This window comes from Vulpes lagopus, chromosome 5 (assembly GCF_018345385.1).
Source record: "Vulpes lagopus strain Blue_001 chromosome 5, ASM1834538v1, whole genome shotgun sequence".
In the NCBI taxonomy this organism is placed as follows: Eukaryota; Metazoa; Chordata; class Mammalia; order Carnivora; family Canidae; genus Vulpes; species Vulpes lagopus.
In genome coordinates, this window is record NC_054828.1 from 9,558,569 (window position 1) to 9,578,814 (window position 20,246).

At 52.3% G+C, this 20,246-nt stretch overlaps 1 protein-coding gene and 3 non-coding genes across 4 annotated transcripts; all 4 read left to right on the top strand.

Annotated features, from left to right (window-relative positions):
• The first annotated feature begins 8,494 nt into the window (after positions 1-8,494).
• Positions 8,495-15,212, top strand: RPL3 (ribosomal protein L3). The gene is made up of 10 exons (XM_041757423.1): positions 8,495-8,641; positions 9,556-9,748; positions 10,311-10,479; positions 11,022-11,157; positions 12,264-12,450; positions 13,035-13,195; positions 13,684-13,785; positions 14,216-14,311; positions 14,764-14,883; positions 15,112-15,212. Exons 1-10 carry the CDS (start codon positions 8,573-8,575, stop codon positions 15,154-15,156), a joined length of 1,278 nt encoding a protein of 425 aa, XP_041613357.1. The 5' UTR covers positions 8,495-8,572; the 3' UTR covers positions 15,157-15,212.
• LOC121492279 lies at positions 9,083-9,146 on the top strand. The gene has a single exon (XR_005988175.1). It is a non-coding gene; the product is annotated as a small nucleolar RNA SNORD43 (small nucleolar RNA).
• On the top strand, positions 10,967-11,021 carry LOC121492301. Its single transcript, XR_005988196.1, has one exon. It is a non-coding gene; the product is annotated as a small nucleolar RNA U82P (small nucleolar RNA).
• On the top strand, positions 14,035-14,128 carry LOC121492298. Its single transcript, XR_005988193.1, has one exon. It is a non-coding gene; the product is annotated as a small nucleolar RNA U83B (small nucleolar RNA).
• Positions 15,213-20,246: the final 5,034 nt, after the last annotated feature.

The following is a 20,246-nucleotide window of genomic DNA, read 5'->3' on the forward strand; positions in this document are numbered from 1 at the left end:
GGGTGAGGGAGCATTGAAACCTACCAACTCGACTCTCATATAGAATTCTTTAGTTCTGTAGCTCTCAATTTTGGCTACATTAGAGTCATCTGGAGAACTTTTCAAAATGTTTGATGTCTGGGTTTCACTCCCAGAAATTGCAATTTATTGTTTTAAAAAACAAAAATTCAACTGAGTAAATTTGAGGATCTAATTGGTTTTATTAAACAATTCATGAAATGGGCAGCAAGCAGAAGGGAACTCCAAGGAGCTGTACAAAGTGGAAGGGTTTTATAGGAAGGTGGGAAGGCAAGGAAGTTACTAGCAAAATAAATGGAAGGATTGTTCCAGGCAAGGTCACTTCCTTGATGCTGATCAGAAAATCCCTGACTAGTGAAGACTGCATTTCTGGGGGAGGTTGAAACTGCATGAGGTTAGCTATTAAGCTCCAGTTTGATGGCTTGGCCTAAGGACACCATTTTGGAACTATGGTGTTTTTTTTTTTTTTTTAACAGTTCTGAGATTTAGCCTGGGAGTCAGGATTTCTGAAACCGTCCCCAGGGTGATTCGAATGCCCAGCCAATGCTGAAGAACCTCTGCTTTACTCTGTCCCTGAAACCCCTCTCAAAGTCTGCCAGCTTTGGGACCCTCAGTCTCTCAGAGCCTCAGTCATCTGGGCTATAAAATGGGTGGTTAATAAGATGGTTTAGGAAAAAAAAAAATGTGTTTAGGGCCTTGCTGTTTAACGGGTACTCTGTGGACCAGCAGCAGATCCAGTCTTCATGAATCTGGACCCACATTCTGATAAGCTGCCTGGTGATTTGTTTGAAAATCGACTGAGATAATATTATAGTTCATTAGCATATGTAATTACATAATGAATTATATGTCAAGACTATAACTGATGAGAGAAAAACTGTCTGAAGGCCTGAAATACGAGACAAGTTATTTTAACTTTCCTTCTAAGCCAACATGACTGTATATAAACTTTGTTCAGACCAGAAGCCTGATTTATGGTCCGCCACATATGCATTATACATCTGCATTGTGAATGAATAGCCTGAAGGAAAACCATCTTCCCCTTGAGATATCCATCAATGTTCCCCTACTCCCTGCATTCCTTTCTGATAAAATTCGTGATTCCTGCCTGTATGCTAACCTATAATCTTTTGAGCTTTTACAAGATGTATGTAACCCTGTAAAAACTGTTCATTCTCTGAAATATTCTCTTCCCTGTGAGAAGCCTGTTTCCTTGGCAGCTGTCTTAACTTGGGCTCAAATAAAATTCTTACTTTTAGAGATTTTAAAAGGTTTGTTTGATTTGTGTTGACGTAACAGTCTTGTGTGTGACAGGCAATCCTACACATTCACTGAGTGAATGAATGAGTGGCCCCTTGATTCAGATGTGATTGTTACTTTACACCTAAGGAAACAAAGGCTCAGGTGGCTATTATGTCAGCTGGTCAAACTAGGAAAATGCTGAGGGTTCTGGGCAGGGTGTTTGCAGGGACAGCAAGAGGAGAAGGTTCCCAGGGACATGAAGTCCAAGACACCGAATTGCACCTTTGGTTCTGGGAGGAGGGGCTTTTCATCTTCATATTCCCTCAGGAAAGAGAAACACATTTTGGTTAGAGAGACCCAGGAGGTCTAACCCTGAGGCTCCACTGACAACTTTTACATATCCCCCAAATAAACAGGTTTACCCTCATATTCATCCACAAATATTTATGAAACCTGCCTATGTGCTTAGTGCCATGCAAAATGGAGTTGCCCCTTCTTTAAAGCAATTGACATTGACAATTTAAAATCCACAATGGGGGGAACGCCTGGGTGGCACAGGGTGTGATTCTGGAGTCCCAGGATCGAGTTCTGGAGTCACACATTGGGCTCCCTGTGAGGAGTCTGCTTCTCCCTCTGTGTCTCTGCTTCTCTCTGTGTCTCTCAGGAATAAATAAATAAAATCTTTAAAAATCAAATCCATAGTGGGGAAGAGGGGGCACCTGGCTGGCTCAGCCAGTAGAGTATGCAACTTTTGGTTTCTGGGCTATGAGTTCTCACCTTGGACATAATGTTGACATACATACATACATACATACATATATATGTACATACATACATAAAATCCCAGTGGGGGATAAGGTCTGAGGAGGGGAGGGAGACCAGTTTGCACTATTATGTGATTGAGGAAGGCTTCTCCAAGAGGTAATATATAAGGTTTTGGGACGGAAGAATAAGGAAGTATAAGGAAGAAAAATTTAAAGATTTTGGAAGAAGGAAAAGAGCCCTCTGGTTGTCCTTTTGCTGACATGCTGGAGCCTTGGGGATTATCTGGTTTGATGTAGTTTAAAAGGTTCTTCTTTGCCCTTAAATTGTTTTACAGCTTGCTGGATTATAGATAAAGTGTAGCTACACAAATAATCCTAATCTATACATATGCAAATAAACCCTGTCTAGTGGAAGGACACATTCCACCACAAAGGAAAAAGCCAGTTTTATATCTATTTGTAAATTCATTTTGACGTTTCTTTACTCCATATAAACGTGTGGCTCTGTATCTTTTCTTTTGAACCAGCTGTGGCAACTGTCTGGTTCCCCCATTAATTAATGAGCTAAATAAAATCTTTGACATATGTTCATTTGTTATCTATACAAGAGTTGTGATTTTTATCATCTCTCAACATTTATGCTTTAACAAGAACAAGTAGAAGTCAGCTTGTGGTCTAGGCAGGGAGAGAAGCAGGTGCAAAGGCTCTGCCACAAGGATAGCTCCACGTGGAAGAAGAGGGGTCTTCATGGAGGGTCCCCTGGGGGACCCAGGGATATGCTGGGACCCTGCTTGCAGTTCCCTCAGAGCCTCATACTATAGGAAGCCATTGGAGGGAGGTCTTAGTCAGTGGAATAACTTGGGTCTAATTCATGGTTTGAGATCTTACCCTGCCGCCAGGTGGAGAATGGATCTCAAGGGCAGGACAGGGACAAAAGAATGGAGGTTTTTTTGGAGGCTGCTTCAGCAATCCAGGCAGGAGGGGACTGTTGCCTTGGCTTGTGGGTTGAGGAGGCAAAAAGACCCTATGAACGGCAAACAAATGGGGATAGCACAGGCAAAAGTCTAAAAGGGGACACTGACATCTGATGTCATTCATAGGATCTATATATGCTCTGGCCTGGGGACACAACAGGGAATTCAGCAGGGCCTGTCTTTCTGACACCTCCGTGCTAGTGGGGCCAGTGAAGGAGGTGCCAGAGAAATCCTGGAAAGAGCTCATTCTGAGCAGGGACGTGAGGGCTGGTGGTTGAAGGCGTGAATTCTGTGGTGTGACCTCAGGAAGTTACTCAATTCTTTCGAGAGTTTCTTCAGCTATAAAATGGAGTTGATAAAAGAGTGCTTTCCTCAAAGCGTTGATTAGACGATTGAATGAAATAAAAGATTGTCTGCCCTCAATAAAGGGCAGCTAAGATTATTTCCCAAAGAATAATAAATGCATGGGGCACATACAGATCATTGTAATAATATAAATAACACCAATCTGCATTGGTATAGCACTTCAAATGTTTTTGGACCTTAGGGATAGAGCTGAGACATTAAGTAAGATCTGTATTCGTTTCTTGTGGCTGCTGTAGCAAATTACCAAAAGCTTGGTGGCCTCAAACAACAGAGATTTTTCTCTCTCACAGTTCAGAAGTATGAAATCAGGGTGTTGGCAGGGTTGGTTCCTTACGGAGGCTCTGAGGGAAAAGCTGTTCATGCTTCTCTCCAAGGAATATCTTCTTCTGGTGGCTGCTAGCAATCCTTGGCTAATCTGTGTCCCTCTTCACATGGCCTTCTCTGTGTTTCTCTTCCCCTAAGTGTCTCTTAGAAAGACATTTGTCATTGGGGGCGCCTGAGTCGCTTAGTCGGTTAAGTGTCTGCCTTCAGCTCGAGTCATGATCCCAGAGTCCTGGGATGGAATCCCAGGATCGAGTCCCAGGATCAAGCCCCACATTGGGCTCCCTGCTCAGCGGGGAGTCTGCTTCTCCCTCTGTCCCTCACCCAGCTCGTTTTCTCTCTCTCAAATAAATAAATAAAATCTTAAAAAAAAAAAAAAAGGCATTTGTCACTGGTTTTAGAGCTCATCCTAATTCAGGATGATCTAATCTCAAGATCCTTGGTTCAAAGAATCCTTTGCAAAGGTCTTTTCCCCCAGATAAGGCCACTTTGACAGGTTCTAGGTGGACATATCTTTAGGGAACACCTTCAATCCACTACAGCACCCATATGTATTTATTTTCTCATGTCGTGAATCCATTTCTCCAACCCCATCTGCTAATAAGTCCATGCTCTCACCCTGGTTTGGGATGCCACTTTTTTCCTGTATTGTTTCTATCTGTAGCCAGCCTATGTCCAGGGTTCTGCATTCTATTTATTCATCTGCATGTTTCTCTTGCCACTACCACATTGTTTTTACTGCTGGGCTTTTGTAATATGTCTTAATATTTGGTAGAGTAAGTCCCCACCTTGACTCCATTTTTTTCAAAAATACCTTAATTTTTCAAGGACCTTGATTTTCTACATATATCTTAGAATCAGTTTCTGAGTATGTCCTGCCACAATCCCTTGGGATAGTAGCTGGAATCCTAATGACTTTATAGATTAACTTGGAGACAATTGACATTTCTTAGACATTAAGGTCAGTCAATCCATGAATTGACTATGTCCCTCCATTTATTCAGGTCTTCTTTTTATACCCTTTAATAGAATATGAATGGGCTCTCCAAGGAGGTCTTATATACTCTCTTAGGGTAATTACAGAAGGAAGAGCACTCTACCATTTACAAATGGCACGATTATATATTTCCCCTCTCCCTGAAGTCCTATTATCTACAAATTACAAAAAAGGAAACTGAGGCTAAGAAAGATTAAAGTAACCTCCCCAGGGACACACAGTGGTGACAGAGCTGAGACCGGGTCCCCCAGCCTAGTCCCTAGTATGCATGTGGCTTACCACCCACCCTTGCCCCCAGCCCAGCAAAGGTCTAGGTGGACAGATCTGATACCATTCGATCTCTCACTGACAAAGCAAAGCTGGGGACATACCAGAGGCTGGCTCCCACTTGATCATTTATTTTAAGATCTGCACGAAGAGAGACACGGCATAGATATAGAGAAGAATGATGAGAACACAGATGGCCTTGACTTGCTGGGTGAGGGCCTGCTTGGATGAACACCTGAAGGCCATCTTGCTTGTCCTGCTGCTCTGGAACCTGGCACTAATGGCCACCTTGGTGGCCCCAAAGCCACAGCCTCCTTCTTGCTTCCTGGCATCCTTATTCCTAACTACGAGGCACAGGCTGATAGAGGCTGGTGTGAGCCTGCTCAGGGTGGCTGAGTCAGGTCCAGGGAGGCACTGGCTAAAAGGGACAGCAGTGGCTGGAAGGGTGGTGGTGACTGCATCTAGGTCTTTGGAGTCTGCCCAGCACAGCTTGGCCCACTCCAGGGGTTTTAGGCCATTGCCCCGCATGGCCTGGGCTACCTGTCACATGGCCATCCACAGCTTATCCAGGCAGCAGAGCAGGAGGGACACTGCCACCTGCTGCAGTATGGCTCGCAGCAGCAGCTCCACTGTCTTGCTGTTCTCGTGGTGGAAGCTGGATGGGCTGCAGTAGGCCCACTGGGCCATGGAGAGCAAGAATAGGTTTGCCTCCCACTTCATGTGCCTCAGAAGCTGCAGGATGCAGTAGTGGGCTCCATGCATCAGGGTGGCGAGCTGCTGAAGACCCCAGCCCCATGCGATGGTCAGTGGCTGCCACAAGACCCGTTGGATGGGCAGCAGCATCTCTATGCACAGCTTCCTGGCCAGGATGAGGGTGAGCCCCTTGCCTACCTGCAGACTGCTGCACCACAGGATACAGAGGCCCAGCATGTAGACTGAGAGGCAATGGGAGGCCATATTTGCTATGGTTGCCTGTAACCCCAACAGAGGGGCAGAGAATTTCACCAGGCCTGGGCCACACAGGAGTAGGAGCAAGAGCTGCTGTGCACCCCTGGCCTGTTGGCTCCCATTCTGTGGGGCATCATCCTGGTAGCTGGTAGTGGAGGAGCAGGGATGGGGTGCCTTCATGACCCAGAGGCTCTGTGCCCAGGCTCCTGCCCCAGGGGCATTGGGCTGCACTCATGCCACAAGCTCACATTAACTGATCCTCTGGCCCAAATACTCTGTTATCTGGGCCAGGTGGTTTTGCAACAATCAATGACAGCACAAAAGATCAAGATGTGAGCTCATGTCAAAGAGGGGGCATTACTGCTTCAAAGGGACAAAGGGAGGCAGCCTTTGAAAGTAAAACTGTGATGTTCCAGTTTGGGTCCCCTGTGTTCATGCCCTCATGACAAATGTGACCCAGACCTCTGTGCTAGGCCCTGTACTGGGTGTTGAGCATGTAGGAAAGGACATGGTCTCTGCCTACAGGAAGCTTTCAGTCTAGTAAGAGAGATGAATGCTGAAACGTCCTCATGTCATTCCCCATTCAGCTCCTCCTCAGGTCCTCCTAACCTTCCACACCTAGGGTTTTACCTGGCTGCAGAGAACCTGCAGGACCCTGTTTTGCTCCTTACTAGAAGTTCTATTTTATTTTTTTCATTTTTTAAAAGATCTTATTTTAGAGAGAGCACGTGTGTACACAAGCTGGGGAGGGGCAGAGGGAGAGGAAGAGAGGATCTCAACCAGGCTCCTGCTGAACATGGAGCCTGACGTGGGGCTCGATTGCAGGACCCTAAGATCATAACCTGATGCTTAACCCACTAAGCCACCCAGGCAGCCCTCTCTTTTCTCTTGATGGTAAAGAGGGAGTTTCTTTTAGGGAGAATAGTCTGTCTAGCACCTTCAGCAATGTTGTCAAACCTTTTAAAAACTCTCCTTATGGTTTTAAATAGTCTAATTTGGCGTGTGATGGTGGCTGTCTTGTTCCTCTGTCCTTCACTGATTGTGTGACTTTTGTCAGATTATTTCCTCTTGGCCTAAAACTTAGTTTTCTCTGTGAGAGGGGACAGACAATATGGGTCATAATCCCTTGTTTGCAATTCTGAAGTTAAAAACTTCTTAAGTCATTGGATAGCAAAAACCAAACTGATCTGAATTCTTTAGGCAGCAAAGTCAGCCTTGAACTGATGTGAAGACATTTATATTTACCATTCCATGAGAATATTCTCTCTTTTTTAAAACAGAATTAATGTATTTCATTAAAGAGTTTGGGGAGGATTACATAAGTGTGCACCATATTGTGTGATTTATTTAAAACATGAAAAAATGCTGAGTTTGGAAACACATCTGGCCCCAAAAAGTTCCAATAAGGGACTGAAGACCTGTCAGCGCTGCCCCTCAAGGGATGGTGTGAAGATTAAATGAATTTTTTTTTTAAAAGAACGATGTGAGCAATGGCCAGGCCCAAGAATCAAATAAAAGGGGGGGATGGAGGTGCAAGGTGATAGATGGGAAAGAGTGTGTGCACGCGTGCTCTCCTACATGAAAAAGGGTGGAGGGGTAGCCAGTTAGGACAGAGCCCAGGTGATCCTGGAGACCCCGGATCGAGTCCCACGTCGGGCTCCCCGCACGGAGCCTGCTTCTCCCTCTGCCTGTGTCTCTGCCTCTCTCGCTCTCTCTCATGAATAAATAATTAAATCTTAAAAAAAAAAAAAAAAAAAAGGACAGAGCCCAGGGTGGCAGCCTCAGGAGTTAATGCCTCATCCCAAGGAAACGACAGGGAGCCATGCGAAGTAACAAGATGACATTCGATTCTGAAAAAGATTTGGAAAGGCAAGCCTGGAGGCAGGGAGAACGCTTAGGAGCCTCCTGGGCCACGGGGGTGGGAGAGCGTGGGGGCGGGTGCGCAAGCGACATCTGCGAGGGTCCCTGGGGCTGCAGGGCCAGGCTCCGGGCTGGGCAGCTGGACCCGTCACCGCAGGTCCTGAGGTCGTTCAGGCGCCACAGCGACCCCAGAAGCAGGACCACAGCAGCTGGACACCGGGAGCAGCGGCCGAGACGGGGCTCCGGGGGCGCACGTCCGAAATCAGAACGCACTGAAGGCAGGTTGGGTGTCGGGGAAGCAGCTTTGGGCTGGGAGCCAGGAAACCGGGCTTTCGCTCTTTTCTTTCCAACTTTGAGCAGGTGGCAGCGGGGCAACTCGTCCCAGCTCAGCGTGCCCGCCAAACGGCAACACCGCAGATCTGCGTGGGACGGAAACGCGAGAGGCGTGTGCGGGCGCTTTGGCACTGAAACCCGCAGCCGGGTTGGTTATCCAATCCTAGAGGTGACTGCATCTCACAGAAAAAAAGACGCAGCCGCGTAGCTTCAGCGTAACGGCGTCTTCGACCAAATTTGGCAGCTACCCAAACCCCTACAGTCCTCGCGCTCCAAAGCTCTGCCAGCGTTTCCGCGACGCTTCGCGAAGTTTGAACCCAGCCGCTTGCCGTAGTTTCTAATCCCCGCCCCCCGCGGACGGCGTCCCGCTCTGAAACAAACGCTAGGCGAGGACGAGCGAGCGTGGAAATGGCGGCCTGCACCCGTCCCCCGACCCAGCGTCCCACGCGGGCGCGCGCTCGTACGCCGGAAGGGGCGGGCCCATGCCGGGCTATATAAATGACTGGTCGTTCGTGGCCCGACCTCTACCGGCTGCACTTGGCGGCAGGATGGTACGTATCATGGCGGTTTCCTCCTCGTTGGCGCGGCGGTGGGGCTCAATCCGCGGCGCAGCGCCGCCATCTCACCTCGGCGGGGGCCCGGGGCCTGCTCCAGGAGCACGGGGCGCTTAGCGCGATCCGCAGTGAGGCCTATTTTCTGAAAACGCGTGAGGCTTGTGGTTGGTTTGTGGCCCGCCAGGCGGCTGGGGAAAGCCCGCGGGGCGGGCTCCGGTATGGAGGCCTCGAGTCCCGGATACTACCTGGGGCTCGAGCTCCCTGACTTGGTGCTAGTGTAAGCTGGAGTTCGTAGGTACGTGGGCCGGGAGGACCTTGAGTCGGGGCGCTGGGCTTGTGCCGGCACGTGGGAGGGGAGCCCGGGCTGGGGTTGCCGCGGCCCCGCGCTGACCTGCGTGGGAGGCTGGTACCACCCGTGAGGCCTCGAGTCCTAGGAGCCACAGATGATGAACTTTCTGACGGGCGGACAGACCCTCTGTGCTGATTGTCACGTTCTGATTTGGCTCTGTCGAGTTGTGGTGGCCTTCGTGTCTGGGGCCGGCGGGGAGCCTGTGGTGCCCTCTGCTGCCCTCCTCTTGGTCCCGCAGCCCCCTTGTCAGGATCTGGGCTGGCTTGACGGCAGAGGCACCTGTGATTTAATGACCTCACCTGGTGTGCTTTTGACCCATTTGGAGAAGGGGAGGTTCCATTTTAAAGTTACAAAATGAGGTTTTGAGGTAAAGGTTCAGTTTAGGCCACACGGCCTTGTACAAGGTGAACCCAGTCTAGCCCGTAGGCACACTTGTTAGCTGGGGCGCAGGGCCTCTGGCGCGGGCTCGGCATTGTGGAGAATCCTTCGCCACTGAGGCAAGCCGGGCATCAGTGAGCTACATAAGTGGGGTTGGGAGTGCTCATGTTATCTTTTCTCCCAGTCCCACAGGAAGTTCTCTGCTCCCAGGCACGGGTCCCTGGGCTTCTTGCCTCGGAAACGCAGCAGCCGCCACCGTGGGAAGGTGAAGAGCTTCCCCAAGGATGACTCTTCCAAGCCTGTCCACCTCACAGCCTTCCTGGGCTACAAGGCCGGCATGACTCACATAGTGCGGGAGGTGGACCGGCCAGGATCCAGTGAGTACAAGCGGGATCCTTCACGCTGGTTGGGGGTGGCCTGGACGGTAGTCTGGAGAGGGCAGACTTGACGGATTGGGAATCCCCATGGGGTTTGATTAACACTAAAGACTGCAGGTGGCTGGCGTTGTTGCTTTAGGTGGGGGGATGTACTGAAATCAGTGTTTAACTTTTTGAAAGAGTGCTCAGAGTGAGCAGGGGGAGAGATAAAGCAGACTCCCCACTGACCAGGGAGCCCAATCCCCGGACCCTGGGATCATGACCTGAGGTAAAGGCAGGTGCTTAACCAACTGAGCGACGCAGGTGCCCCAGAGGTTTGTGATAGATGAGAACTAAAACGAGCCATCGAAAGAGTTTTGTTGAGTTAGAATTCTAATGTATGGAGTAAGGACAAGCCTGGGAGTCTAGACGGCCTGTAAGGACCCCATTTTCTGAAAAGTCCCCTGCTAGCTGAAGCTGGTTGCACTCTTGACCCAGATGGGGATTTCACACTTCTGCAAAACGCTTATTCCTTGTTGGGGATTTAGCCGTCCCACTCAAGTCTGACCACTCTCTCTGGCAGAGGTGAACAAGAAAGAAGTGGTGGAGGCTGTGACCATTGTGGAGACCCCACCGATGGTGGTTGTGGGCATCGTGGGCTATGTGGAAACCCCTCGAGGCCTCCGTACCTTTAAGACCATCTTTGCTGAGCACATCAGTGACGAATGCAAAAGGCGCTTCTATAAGAACTGGTAAGGGACAAGGAGGCCGTACACTCTGGATGAGGAGAGCGAGTACCCTGTGCTGGGCTTCACTCTGGTGGGGAAGAGCTGCTCTGGTGTCTGGTTTAGTTGCCAGAACAAATCGTGAGGGCAGACCTTGAGCAGAACCTCTAGACCTTCACGTTCAGCTTAGCGTTAGGTGTTGGGTGAGGACTCTTGGTATTCAGTGTTTCTAGTTGCTGGGAGGTGTTTAGAAACTGAGGGGTGCAGTGTAACACTCCCCAGTCCTTCTGTCCAGGAGTGTTGGTTGGGTTAATGGCTAAGCTGGAGCAAGAATTAGTGTGTATTTGAATGCTTGTGACTTGCATTAATTTTGTGGACCTCTGCTCAGCTCCGCTCGGCTCTGCCCGATGAGCTCCATCCAGGCTCCGCTTGCCGGTGGAAAAGGTTCCTTAGAAGCCGGCAATGAGCCCCATCCCCATGTGGTGCCAGTGTGCCTTCCGCTCGCCCCTTTGGAGGGGTGATGAAGGCCTGCACCCGGCCCTGTCCCCAACTCTGCTCTGCTCCTGAAGGCATAAGTCTAAGAAGAAGGCCTTCACCAAATACTGCAAGAAGTGGCAGGATGACGATGGCAAGAAGCAGCTGGAGAAGGACTTTAACAGCATGAAGAAGTATTGCCAGGTGATCCGTGTCATCGCCCACACCCAGGTGAGCACTCCACAAGGTGCACAAAAGGAAGGTGACTGCCCCACAGCTTGGGGTATCAGATGCCACCTTGTTACCTGCTGTGAATTGATCCCTTTTCTCACACTGACCTTGTGTGGTCTCGGGATTTAAAGTCTGAATGCGGGATCCCTGGGTGGCGCAGCGGTTTGGCGCCTGCCTTTGGCCCGGGGCGCGATCCTGGAGACCCCGGATCGAATCCCATGTCGGGCTCCCGGTGCATGGAGCCTGCTTCTCCCTCTGCCTATGTCTCTGCTTCTCTCTCTCTCACTGTGTGCCTATCATAAATAAATAAAATTAAAAAAAAAATTAAAGTCTGAATGCGTGGGCCAGTAAGCAGCCTGGGGGGTTGCTCAAAGTTCCACTGCAGCACCTGCCCTGCCCCTGATTTCTGGGGCCAGGTTAAGATAGTTGGTCTGAGAAGGAAGCCTGTGGTGCCTCCAGGCTTGTGGGTTGGTTTTTCTGATGCCAGCAGAGGGCAGTGTGTCTCTAGTCTTTATTGAAGCCGAGCCCCATTTTAGGAAAAGTGGCTGAAGGAACGCAGAACTCCTTAACTGTAAAATGCATAGCTGAGAGGAGTCCGGAGGAGGACTCTTGTCATTTCCTCTGAAAATCTTACTTGCTATGAACTGAGTAAGTCTTTGCCTGACGGGGTTAGAATGACTATTTCTTCCTCTACAGTTGATCTGAGCTGTCATTCTAGGTTTACATCTTTTTCCCAAGGGTTCAGTTTCCCTGGGGTTAGCAGTGACTGGATCAGCTCAGATTTGTAATATGACCATTTCTGAAGAAAATTCTATAGAACAGCACTGGGCCACCTTTAATGAAAAGCTTTAGACTTGAATATTTCTCCCTTAATCTTTGCAGTTTCTATTCTGACCGAGGTGTTACTCCACTTTCCCACAGTGTATGAGTTGGAAAGGGGACTTGTACCCAATGGGGAGTTAACGAGTATAACGGGAAGGCAGCTTCATTTTTGCCAATGGGGAAACATGAGGTTCAAGGTTGCCAAACTCTTCTGCCGACCCTGACTTCCTTCCCATGGAAGATCTCGAAGCTCAGGGATCTGAGCTGTATTGGTTCCCTCCTAGATGCGCCTGCTTCCTCTGCGCCAGAAGAAGGCCCACCTCATGGAGATCCAGGTGAATGGAGGCACAGTGGCCGAGAAGCTCGACTGGGCCCGTGAGAGGCTGGAGCAGCAGGTGCCTGTGAACCAGGTGTTTGGGCAAGATGAGATGATTGACGTCATCGGAGTCACCAAGGGCAAAGGCTACAAAGGTGAGTTTGCGATGGCCCAGGTTGCCATAAAACTCAGGGCTTTCATGTTTGGAGCTTTGGTGATGAGGCTCTGGAATAAGATTGTGCAGGGATTTGTCTCCTTGCCTGCCTTCTGAGAACAGCCTTGTGGCCAGGTGGGAGGGAAATACGGAGGGCTGGGAGATGATTCTGGCCATACTTAAGAACGCTTTTGCCACATGCAGCCCACTGCAGAAGGCAGAGGGGACCTGGAAATTGGATCCCCCTCACTGGCTTCTGCCAGTGAGGAACTTGGATGCTGTGAAGTGCACGTGTTCCCATTCTAGTTCTGGGCTAATTCTCCCAAGACCTTTTGTTACAGGTTTGAGAACAGGTTTATGTCTAGGCAGACGTAAATGAGGAAATGTGAGAGGGGGAGGACATGGGTATTTGAGGGTAACGTATGTTAAACCCACCTGTCCCTCAAACTGATCTAGTTAGTAGGTGTTGAATGTTCATATACAAGCACCACAAATGCATGAACTCACATGGGGTGTTTGACAGGAAAGAGGCCAATGGCACAAGTGCCAGCCAGACAGCCTGAAACAAGCTTGTGTTTCTTTCAGGGGTCACCAGCCGCTGGCACACCAAGAAGCTACCCCGCAAAACCCACCGGGGCCTGCGCAAGGTTGCCTGTATTGGAGCCTGGCATCCTGCCCGAGTGGCCTTCTCTGTGGCTCGGGCTGGGCAGAAAGGCTACCATCACCGCACTGAGATCAACAAGAAGGTGAGGTGCCAAGGAGGGAGTTCCCCTTGACGCTGAGAAGGGAAAGACTAGGCCGGTGTTGGGAGTAGCACTCCTCAGTTGGTAGGGGTGCTTCTGGAACGCATATGCACTTGGGCTGCTCATCTTTTCTGATGGGCATGGTTTTTGGTTCCTGGGTGTGATCTGTAAAGTGCAGTTTATTGACCTCTGGTGTAGCTGACCCCCGGAGTGCCCTGGGTTGAGAGCCTTTGCCTCAGAGGGTTTGGGGAGGCCCCTGGGCCTTGTTTCCATCAGATGGTAGTGTCTCAGCCCAGCTGGTTTGCTCTCTGCTCCAAGCCTGGGGTACCCCATCATTAGGACTGGTAGCTATTTTCCCAGAGTCCTTGGCAGATTAGTCTGCTGCTGGGTTTGATGCCACTTGTCTGCATTGGTTGTCCTTCCTGCAGCTAGCCTGCCTAGGGACACCTGAGTACTCCCCCTTCCAGTGTGAAAACGTTCCTTTCATTTAGATATACAAGATTGGCCAGGGCTATCTCATCAAGGATGGCAAGCTGATCAAGAACAACGCTTCCACTGATTATGATCTGTCTGACAAGAGCATCAACCCCCTGGTGAGTAGCCTGCATGGTCTTCTGAGCCCCCAAAGCCCTGGCTCTTGTGGGGGAATTCCCCCTCATTCCTAGGGACTAATCTGCTCTGGGTCTCACCTGTGAGGTGCGACCCTGGTGCTCTCAGGTCCTGGGTAGTGCATGGAGGCTGTGTTAACTGGTCCCTGGTCCTGTGCGCAGATTGCTTCCAGCTGTTTGTCCCTTGTAAACAGCAAGACTTGGGTCAACTGGTTGAGGGAGGTCTCTGACCCAGCTGTTCGGTGATGAGGCTCTGGAATGAGCGCTGGGCGCAGCGCCCGAGTCAGACTGCGGAAACATTCCTTGCTGCCTTCCTTCTGAGAACAGCCCCATGGTCGTCAGGGGCGGCATGTGTAGTGTCAAGACTGACATCTACCCCCGTGCATGACCTGACCTGACGCCTTGGTTTCTCCAGGGTGGCTTTGTCCACTACGGTGAAGTGACCAATGACTTTGTGATGCTGAAAGGCTGTGTGGTGGGCACCAAGAAGCGAGTGCTGACTCTGCGCAAGGTGAGGCTGGGGCCCCTTCCTGGTGGATGGGGTGTAGGCAGGCGGTGCTCAGCCCTCCTGAAGAGGGAGCAGTGACTGTTCCCAGACATGGAACATTCCCAGACATGGAGCATAGCACCACACTCGGGAGGGGAGTTCAAAGGAAAAGGGGATTTGCCATTCCTCGGAAAGCAGCTTTGAAGTCCTGGGAGGAGGAAGTTCCCAGTCTGGCTTGGCATAGCTGTCTGCCTCTGCTTTTTTGTGTTTCCTGCTCAGTCGTCAGGCAGGGCTCATCTTGGGCAAAGCAGCTGGCCTAGAGGTGTTGCGGAAGGGGGTTGCTCTAGACTTTGGAGGGCCCGATGGAGACCGACCGTTGGTCCTCTCTGAGCTCTGTTGAGGGGCCTGCAGGCCAAGATGTGTAGGGAAGGAAGGCCTGGCACTTCGTAATTAAGCTTTGCTTTTTTGGCCCATAGTCCTTGCTGGTGCAGACCAAACGGCGTGCCCTAGAGAAGATTGACCTGAAATTCATTGACACCACCTCCAAGTTTGGCCATGGCCGATTCCAGACTGTGGAGGAGAAGAAAGCTTTCATGGTAAGCACCTCTCTCTTGCCACCCTTGGCGTGGGGTTGGGATGACTCCTGGGCGATGGGCCCCATCAGCTTGCCACCTGCCCATCTGGTTGCTAGTGTGGAAGGCACAGCTGGGCTGGCTCCTGGGGGGTCCTGAGCTTGTGTCTGCACCGGGGAGCCAATTGGGGGTGGGGTATTTGTGCCCAGGTGCTCTCTCCCTCTGACCTTGCCCACTGTGCTTTCTCTGCAGGGACCACTTAAGAAAGATCGAATTGCAAAGGAAGAAGGAGCTTAATGTCAGGACCAGATTGTGCAGCTGGTGGGATCTCAATAAAAATTATTTTCCAGTGACTTCTGCCTCTGATTTGCTTCCCAGTTCTGTTTGCTTTCACTGTGACCACAGGAGTGTGTAGAGATATTGCCCTTGGCCTCTGGGCTTAGCTAAGGGTTTCCTTTTTCCCATAGCACTTGTCTGGTTCTGTGCCTGGAGCAGATTGGGTGTACTGGGAGCTAAAAACTGAGCTGGGGTCTCCCCCGTGGTTGTCAGTACACCCCAGGGCAGCAGGTTTGGCAGCTGTGTCACCCAGGTGAGGCAACAGGCTTGGCAGCTGTGCTGTGTCACCCAGGTGAGGCAGCTGGCTCTCAGCTGTAGAGGTCATCAGTTGTGTTTGCACAGCTTGGGTGGTAGCACAGTGGGAAGGAGGCTGTGAGGATTTGATGTTCCCTCTTGTCTTTGGAGTTGCTGATGGGCATGGCAGGGCCTACCTTGGCAGTATTGAGTGTAAGAATAATGTCACTAATCCATATAGGATTGGGTTCCAGTTGTGGCCTGTTGATGTTCTTTTCTAACACGTAGCCACCATCAACACATTAGGGGGTGGGTGCCATGCAGAAGCACCTGGATCTGTGGAACACAGTATTTACACTGAGGAAGGTGCTGCTTCATCACTCCTATGAACACACACTGAGCTCAGGTGGTGAAGCCATTGGGCCCCTTTATTCTGGAGTTGTGTGGTTTAGCCTCCACCCTCTGCTGTTGACCAGGTTGGACACCTATAACGCTGCTGAGCAGCTCGGCCACTCTTAAGCTCTGAGCTTCCAGGCCTCTGGTTTCTGACTGACCCCACTGATTGAGTGACTAGGCCTTGACCCTGGCGTTCGGGGTGTGCCAGTGCTCTCCTGGGCTCCCTGATAGGCTCCTTCTCTCCCAGAGCTGCTGCACAGCCTTGGGCCAAGTAGATTTTTGCCTCTGATTTCTTGAGGCCCCTGGAGCCCAGCTGCGGCAGCTCTGGGTGCTCCCTGCTGTCCACCTGGGTTCTAGTGACCTCTGGGAACTGGTAGTGCTAGCTGGGGACGGCCTGGTGCCATGTGTGGTGCTATGCCAAGTGAGTTTGAGGTGGCCCATGCCCCTCTGTCTGGTTCCCAGTTAGCATGGTGTCCACATGAGTGGGGTGAGGTCCCCAAATTCCCAGGTGGGAGGCCAGAACAGGTGGCTGAAGTTCTACAAGAGTCTTGACAGTGAGGTTTGGGGTGCACAGATGAGTTCCAAGCCTGGGGCCCTCCTGTGGCGTCTGCCAAGCACTTCTGGAGCCCCATCTGAGCCCTGGGGGAGCGGGCCTCAAAGACCCTGTTGGCTGCCCAGCACCTTCCGGCGTGGGGTTCTCCGGGTCCTGGCTCCCGGGAGGCTGGAGCTGCACTTCAGGCCTGGGCCGCCAGGGGGTGAGTGGGCCGCATCCTGCTGGATGCCCCCAGGGCTTCATCCTCAGCTTCTGAGGGCAGGGACACCTCTCCCTCTTCCTACCGGGGTCTCCTCTCCAGGGTTCCCCATGGCCTTGGGGGGTCACGCCCACAGAAGGTCAGGACCTGGTCCAAGGCCACCAGGCCCCTTTCAGCTGGGCCTGCCATGGGACCTGGGCTCTGTCTCTGGGGAATTCTTTTCAGATTCTGGAGAGGACGCTGTGCTGGGCAGGAGCCGCGCCCTCAAGCCTCGGCCTCTCAGCTGGGGGCCTCCCCACTACCCTTAGACCAACCCTGGAGCCCAGCTGCCCCCAGCCCCGTTAGGAAGGGTTTTGCTGGCCTGAGACGGCCTGTCTGGGCCTGGCTCCCTGTCCAGGGCTCTGCTCAGTTGTGGGCATGGCCAGAATGACGGGATGTGGGGTCCAGCGAGCAAAGGCTCGCCCGTAAGGCCTGGAAAGAGTACTCTGTGTGCTCCGCGGCTGAGGACATGTACACAGGCATCCAGCATCACAGATACACCTCCAGGTGATGGGGGTCACCACACCCTCTGTGTCCCCACACATGTGACACACAGAAAGCCCTTTTCAGGGGCAGGCTTATCTGATAGGTGCTGAGCCCTTGGCTGTTGGCCATCCCCTCCCATTCCCATCCTCTTGATCTCTGCCTGCCCCTGGCTGGTGAGTGACCTTGAACACATCCCACAGCAGTTCCAGGCCTCAGCCTCATCGGCTGGGGACTCTCCTCCTCAGTGATGACAGTGGGACCAAGTGAGCAAGACCGCTCCAGTGGTTGCACAGAACAGCTGGGGTTGTTAGGACAAATAATAGGGCTTCCTGGGGGCCAGTGGGAAAGGCCAACCACCCATGTGTGGGGTCAGAGGCACTCACTGAAATCCTGAGCACCTGCTATGGACACAGCCCTCCTCCAGGCCCTGAGGGAGCAGGGGGGACACAACAGCCTTCTCTCCAGAAGCTGATTGAGGTGGGTGTGCAGACAGCAAACACCAGTAAATAAGACAGTTTCAGAAGTGAGGGTGCAGGGCGCCTGGGTGGCTCAATCTGCCTCTGGCTCAGGTAATGATCCCGGGATCCTGGGATCGAGTCCCGTGTCAGGCTCCCTGCTCAGTGGGGAGTCTGCTTGTCCCTTTCTGATCCTCCTCCCTGCTCGGTGCTAGCTCTCTCTCTGTCAAATAAAATAATAAAATAAAATAAATAAAATAAAATAAAAAATAAAATAATAAAATAAAATTAAAATAAAATAAAATAATAAAATAAGTGATGGAGGCTGTGAGGAACTAAAACAGGCCAATGGGCTACAGTGATGGGCATGGGGGAGGCTGCTCTGAGAGCATAAAGGATCCAGCCCAAGCCTGGGGCGTGGGATATGGTAGGTGCTCAGTAAACGTTCCCTGCGTCTCGGGGTCCCCAGGCATTGCTGTGGGCCCCTGGTGGGTGGGGCAGCCATCTCTGCCTCCTGTGATCTGTGCCTGCACATGTCACTGAGGGTGCTTCTCTGACTGCCTGTCGCTGTGTGCTTCCTGTCACCAGAACCCTCAGACAGGCCTCCCTGGAATCCTGCGGTGACAGAACAAGGAGTCTCATTCCAATCCTCATGAAAAAAAAAAAAGAAAAGAAAAAGAAAAAATACCTGCTGGGAATTTCTGAGCAAGTGGGAACAAGGAGGTGGCGGGAGCCACCATTGCCTTAAAAGGCATGACAGAGCCAGTGGCTTGGCTGAGCTCACCTGGGGATGGCCTTGGAGTGGGGGGGGGGTAGCTGGCTGCACCTCCCACGCCCGCCCCCAGTGGACTCTGCCCCCCTCCCTGGCTCCCGCACTGCCAGGCCCTGCGGCCTCTTGTCCCCAAGCCCCGACCCCAGCCCAGGGAGCCCAGCCCTGCACTCCCAGGGCCTCGCCCTCCTCCCATCGGCTCTCAGCACGCAGCTACTTGTCTGAAGCTCCCCGCCGCCCTCCATGCGGTGTCGCACCGCAGAGGCTGGTGCTCAGGGCCTGCCAACCCCTCCAGCGTCACGTCCCCTCTCCCCGGGGCCAGGCTCCTGGCCTGTTCCCAGGAGCCCAGGGAGCTTTCCCTGCTCTTTCAGCAGCAGGCTCAGAAGCCCGGGCTGGGGCCGGCCTCAGACTCCAGAGGGGCAGGAAATAACAGCCCTGGGCTTGGAAGTCGGGGAGGCGGCATCCTCTCTGGAACCTTCCAGGGCCTAATTGACACATCGGAACTAAGAACATGTCTCGTCCGCCAGTCCCCGGGGTCTGCCCGCCACGCTGCCCAGGCCCGAACCCGCTGCCCTCGGCCTGGTAAAGCCACCTGTAGAGGGCACTGGCCGGCAGGCAGGTGGAGGAGCTGTGAGTACGTTCCTTCTCCAGGCACTGTCCTGAGTACTTGATGCGCCGTCCCAGGCTCCAGGATCCCCTTGCGGCGGCCCCTCTTCTTACCCCAATTTGCAGAGGAGAAACTGAGACTCAGAGAGGATGTGCAGTCTGTCCATGGGCACACAGTGGATAACTGGGGGTGGGTGGTGGAGGGGGTGGGGGGACTTGAGGCCTGGCATCTCTTTGCCCTGCCCCTAGGCCACTAGGAGCCTGTCAAGCATTTTGGCTTCAGAGAAGGCATGGAGTGCCCATTTGTTGAGCACCTTCTCTGTGCCGAGGCTTGTTGGTGGTAGACACCCCCTCAGGTTACTTCAATCCTCACAACCATGATTTCCATTTTACAGATGGGAAACTGGGGGTCCAGAGAGAGATGCAGAGAATCCTGCGAGGGCACAGAGCTGGACTATGTTAGGCCAGGCATCTTTTTTTTTTTTTTTTTAGGATTTTGTTTATTTATTCATGAGACACAGAGCGAGAGGCAGAGACACAGGCAGAGGGAGAAGCAGGCTCCCTGTGGGAAGCCCATGCGGGACTCGATCCCAGGACCCCGGAATCACGCCCTGAGCCTAAGGCAGACGCTCAACTGCTGAGCCACCCAGGCGCCCCTGCCAGGTGTCTTGTATGCTGTCTCCCTGAGGGCTCATCACAGCCCCGGGAGCCGGTGTTCCTGTTGTCACCCCTGTCTTCACAATGAAAATGTACAAGTTGGGTAGTGGCCCCTTGCACGGGACTCTCCAGATGCTGAAGCAGGGATTCAAATCCAGATGCCAGGGCAGCCCGGGTGGCTCAGCGGTTTAGTGCCGCCTTCAGCTCAGGGCGTGATCCTGGAGACCCGGGATGGAGTCCCACGTCGGGCTCCCTGCATGGGGCCTGCTTCTCCCTCTGCTTGTGTCTCTGCCTCTCACTCTCTGTGTCTCTCATGAACAAATAAATCTTAAAAAAAAAAAAAATCCAGGTGCCAGAAACTGAGCGCCAAGCCCTGCAGTGCGCTGCCCTCCAGGAGTAGGTGCCTGGAGGCTGCAGGTGGGCCAGGGGAGGGGCAGCGTTTTCCAGCAGCGCTGGCAGCACCCAGTCCCTTTGCCCCCCGACCTTCACAGGCTCCCAGCATGGTCCTTGACAGATGGGTGCTGTGGGGGATGCCGTCCGCAGGGCTGCGGCAGACAGGTGGGGGCCCTGGCCCCACAGCCGGCCTCCAGGCCACCAGGCTTCACATGACTATGGAGAAGTGGCCCTCCATGCTGGCTGCCGCCTGGCCCCAGCAAC

Coding starts and splice junctions, on each gene's coding strand:
- RPL3 (XM_041757423.1), top strand. CDS start 8,573: ATGCCGGGCTATATAAATGACTGGTCGTTCGTGGCCCGACCTCTACCG. Junction 11,158..12,263: donor GTGTCATCGCCCACACCCAG/GTGAGCACTCCA, acceptor GTTCCCTCCTAG/ATGCGCCTGCTTCCTCTGCG. Junction 12,451..13,034: donor CAAGGGCAAAGGCTACAAAG/GTGAGTTTGCGA, acceptor TGTTTCTTTCAG/GGGTCACCAGCCGCTGGCAC.